Source organism: Eretmochelys imbricata, chromosome 8 (assembly GCF_965152235.1).
Source record: "Eretmochelys imbricata isolate rEreImb1 chromosome 8, rEreImb1.hap1, whole genome shotgun sequence".
NCBI lineage: Eukaryota > Metazoa > Chordata > Testudines > Cheloniidae > Eretmochelys > Eretmochelys imbricata.
In genome coordinates, this window is record NC_135579.1 from 61215842 (window position 1) to 61218879 (window position 3038).

Sequence of the window (3038 nt, forward strand, 5' to 3'; positions counted from 1 at the left end):
ACTTGTGAAAGGAGCAAACTAGGCAATCCTGGAAACTAAAGTTCTCAATTTGCCCATAAACCGAGTATCAACACAAGCTTCCTGCACAGCTTGTCAATATGCCTCAGATTTGACGTGGTAGGACCATCTCTAGGAATAAGGATGGTTTAGTCTGCATAGTTCATTTTCAGTCTTTCACTTCACTGATAGTACTGCCAATTGCCAACAAGGCCAATTAAGAGCTGGATTGTTAACCAGGAGACAGAGAACCAATCTTTTTGCATAACATAGTACAACATTCAAACAATCAACAATCCTCAGATGTGTCTCAAAGTCTTTTGTTTCAATACTCAGGCTTCAAATGAGGATTTGGGTTTCACTCTCATAAAAAAAAAAATCCTCCAAGAACTAAAAATGTTTATTGATGGATGTCTGTAGCATCTGAGGATCTAAACCTATTTCAGTGGGAGACTGGAAGAGTGAATAATGACCAGGTTCCATAGAAGACAAATTGTTAAATTATCCCTCGGGGAGGGGGTTGCATATACACAGTTTGATAATGCTCTTGCTCCACATATCAGACACACGGCCAGTACAATTCACGAAACACAGGCAACTGAATGGCTTTCAAATTTGATCATTTAAATTGATCAATTTTGACACTGACACAAATGTAAAAACAAAACATGCTTTATCCCATTACCAGTCTTTTGCATCATCCAGTTGTCAAATTATATTAATTCCTTCCTCATTAGCTACAGAAGAAATTAAATTAGCCATCACAAGAGTTTACAGAATCAGACTATGTAAAATAGAGTTTGAGAAGTTTTCCAGAGATGTACAAGCTGGAAAACTAGATTTATTAGCCAGATGAAGATACAAAGGATGGGTGGGACAGGCTTTACTGGTGAGGTCCAAGAGCAAACCTTTGGTGAGAAATTCAGCGCTTCCTGCAATCAACACATGCTGGGAAGTATGCTGAAATTTCTTCCAAGGTGTCTGAGTATCTTGGTATGAGGAAACTTCATATCAGCTTCTGGCTAGTTCATGTGATAAACCTTAGCTCCACGTCCCTCTAGAATTCTTCCTCTTTCCAGAAGATACAGCACTCTTGAGGGGCACCTCCTTACAGCTGCCTAAAGACTAGGATCATATCTCCACTATTTTACCCCTTGTAGGCTTTCTGGACTGCAGGAAAGTCTCTGCTATTCTACCACTCTCCCCCATTGCCTCCCCGCAAAAAATTATGAATAATTACAGTGCCTGACTCTTAGCTTTCACAAACAGCAGCAGCATGAAATTAATATGATTTGACAATTTCAGGGCTGCCAAAATGATTCTCAGCAGTAACAGTTTTACTGCCCAGAAATGTGTTAATCTCATTTGGGTTGTGCTGCTTCACAAAGCTGCAAGCAAAAGAAGACACACTGGATCTGTGTCTGAAGACTCCAGCATAGGAACACTACAACGGTTTATAATTCACATTTCATCTTCACAGCCATGAAGGATGGAAACTTTTTATTTTAAAAAAAGAAAAAAGTTTATGGCTTGCAAAAATGGATGGCTTAAGTGCCCACACTTGTGTCACTACCAAGGTATTTTTGCAAGCCCTGGTGTAAAATGTCAGACTTATTCATGGGTCAGGTAAGTGAAGAAGAAAAGGCAGAGCAGGTAAGAAACATGCTTAGAACTATATGTCAAGATAGTCTAGTAAAGGACTCTAATCTACTATGTGGACCTGGATACACAATTTAGCTTCTTTGGGCCAAATTCTACATTGATTAACAATCCATACAATCCCAATAGTGCCAATTGTATTGTATGTGGTGTAAATCAAGGCAGCACTTGGTCCTCTATAACTCAGTGTCCAAAGTTGTAAAATTAAGATATTATTTACCTACCTCACACAAGTTTTCTGAGTACTAGTTACCATTAATGAAATACTTGGAAGACACAAGTGTGCTATGTAAGTACTACATCTTAAATGCAACATACTGAGCTAAAAGAAACCTCTCACATCAGAAGGCACATGCTCATGCAAACCTGTATACAGGTTTGTTCATTCAGGATTTTTCTTTTTAAGTTATTCTCAAAATGCTGATGTGTACACCCTGGCCAGGGCTCACTGCAGCTATTCAGCTGTGTGCGCGCCTCAAAGGTCTTCCTCAAAGAAACAGCATTAGTTCAGTGCTTGAGGGCCGCAGCTGCCCCATAACAACCACGCAGTCCCATTTTCAAGCACAAATGGGGCCCCACTGGGTTTCGGGGGAGCTGAACAGTGCTGCAGGCTGGGATGTGTCGAGGCAGGCTGAAGCGTAGAAGGAGCGGAGCGGGCCGTGGCTTCCCCTGCGAAGAGCTAGCCCTGGAGAGGCTGAGCAGATGCTGGGCACTGCACCCTCCCAGCGGAGGGGGACGGCTGGGAGATTTGGGCATCTCTCCTTCCGATCCCACCAGAGCAAAAGCGCCGCCTCAGCCCATCTGCACCTGCTAGAGGTAGGGGGTGTCGCACCCCAGCAACGCCGCTGAAGAGGCTCGGGGCGAAGTTCAGGCAGGTCCCGAACGACGCGCCACCCCCGTCCCGCAAGAGGCGGAGGGGCAGCTGCAGGCCTCAAGAGCGCCCGCCCGCCACCTGCCCAGACACCGGTCCCAGCCCCCTGCCCGGGCCCCGCTCAACCCCTCACCAAAGCCCTTGATGAGCTCCGTGAAGACGCCCGGGTCGCTCTCCATCAGGCACCACTCCCCGGCGCTGCCTCCTCCCGACATGGTGGCGGGTCCCAGGCTCTCACGGAGCAGCCGCTGCCACCAGCCGCCGGCTGAGGCTCTCTGCACGCCCCCACGCACGCCGCCGCTTCCTTCCCGGCAGGCTCCGCGGCCCACGCTGTCATCTCTATGGTGAAGTGAGGGCGAGCTCGGCCCGGACGGAAAGCGAGCAGCTAGACTACATCCGGGATACTACTTCCAGTCACGGAAGCGGCCTCAGCCTACCCGCTGAGGGGGAGCCGGGTCCTCCGCCGCTGTGCCTGATGGGAGCGGCACATCCGGGTCTTTGGAGAGGGAAC

The 3038-nt window shown here is 47.4% G+C and overlaps 1 protein-coding gene across 1 annotated transcript in view; it reads right to left on the minus strand.

Annotated features, from left to right (window-relative positions):
• UCHL5 (ubiquitin C-terminal hydrolase L5) overlaps positions 1-2974 on the minus strand; it is a 31201-nt gene extending 28227 nt beyond the window's left edge. The window contains exon 1 of the mRNA XM_077824411.1: positions 2661-2974. Coding sequence (XP_077680537.1) covers positions 2661-2742 — 82 coding nt within the window. The 5' untranslated portion in view covers positions 2743-2974. The remainder of the gene's footprint in view (positions 1-2660) is intronic.
• Between the last annotated feature and the right edge of the window lie 64 nt (positions 2975-3038).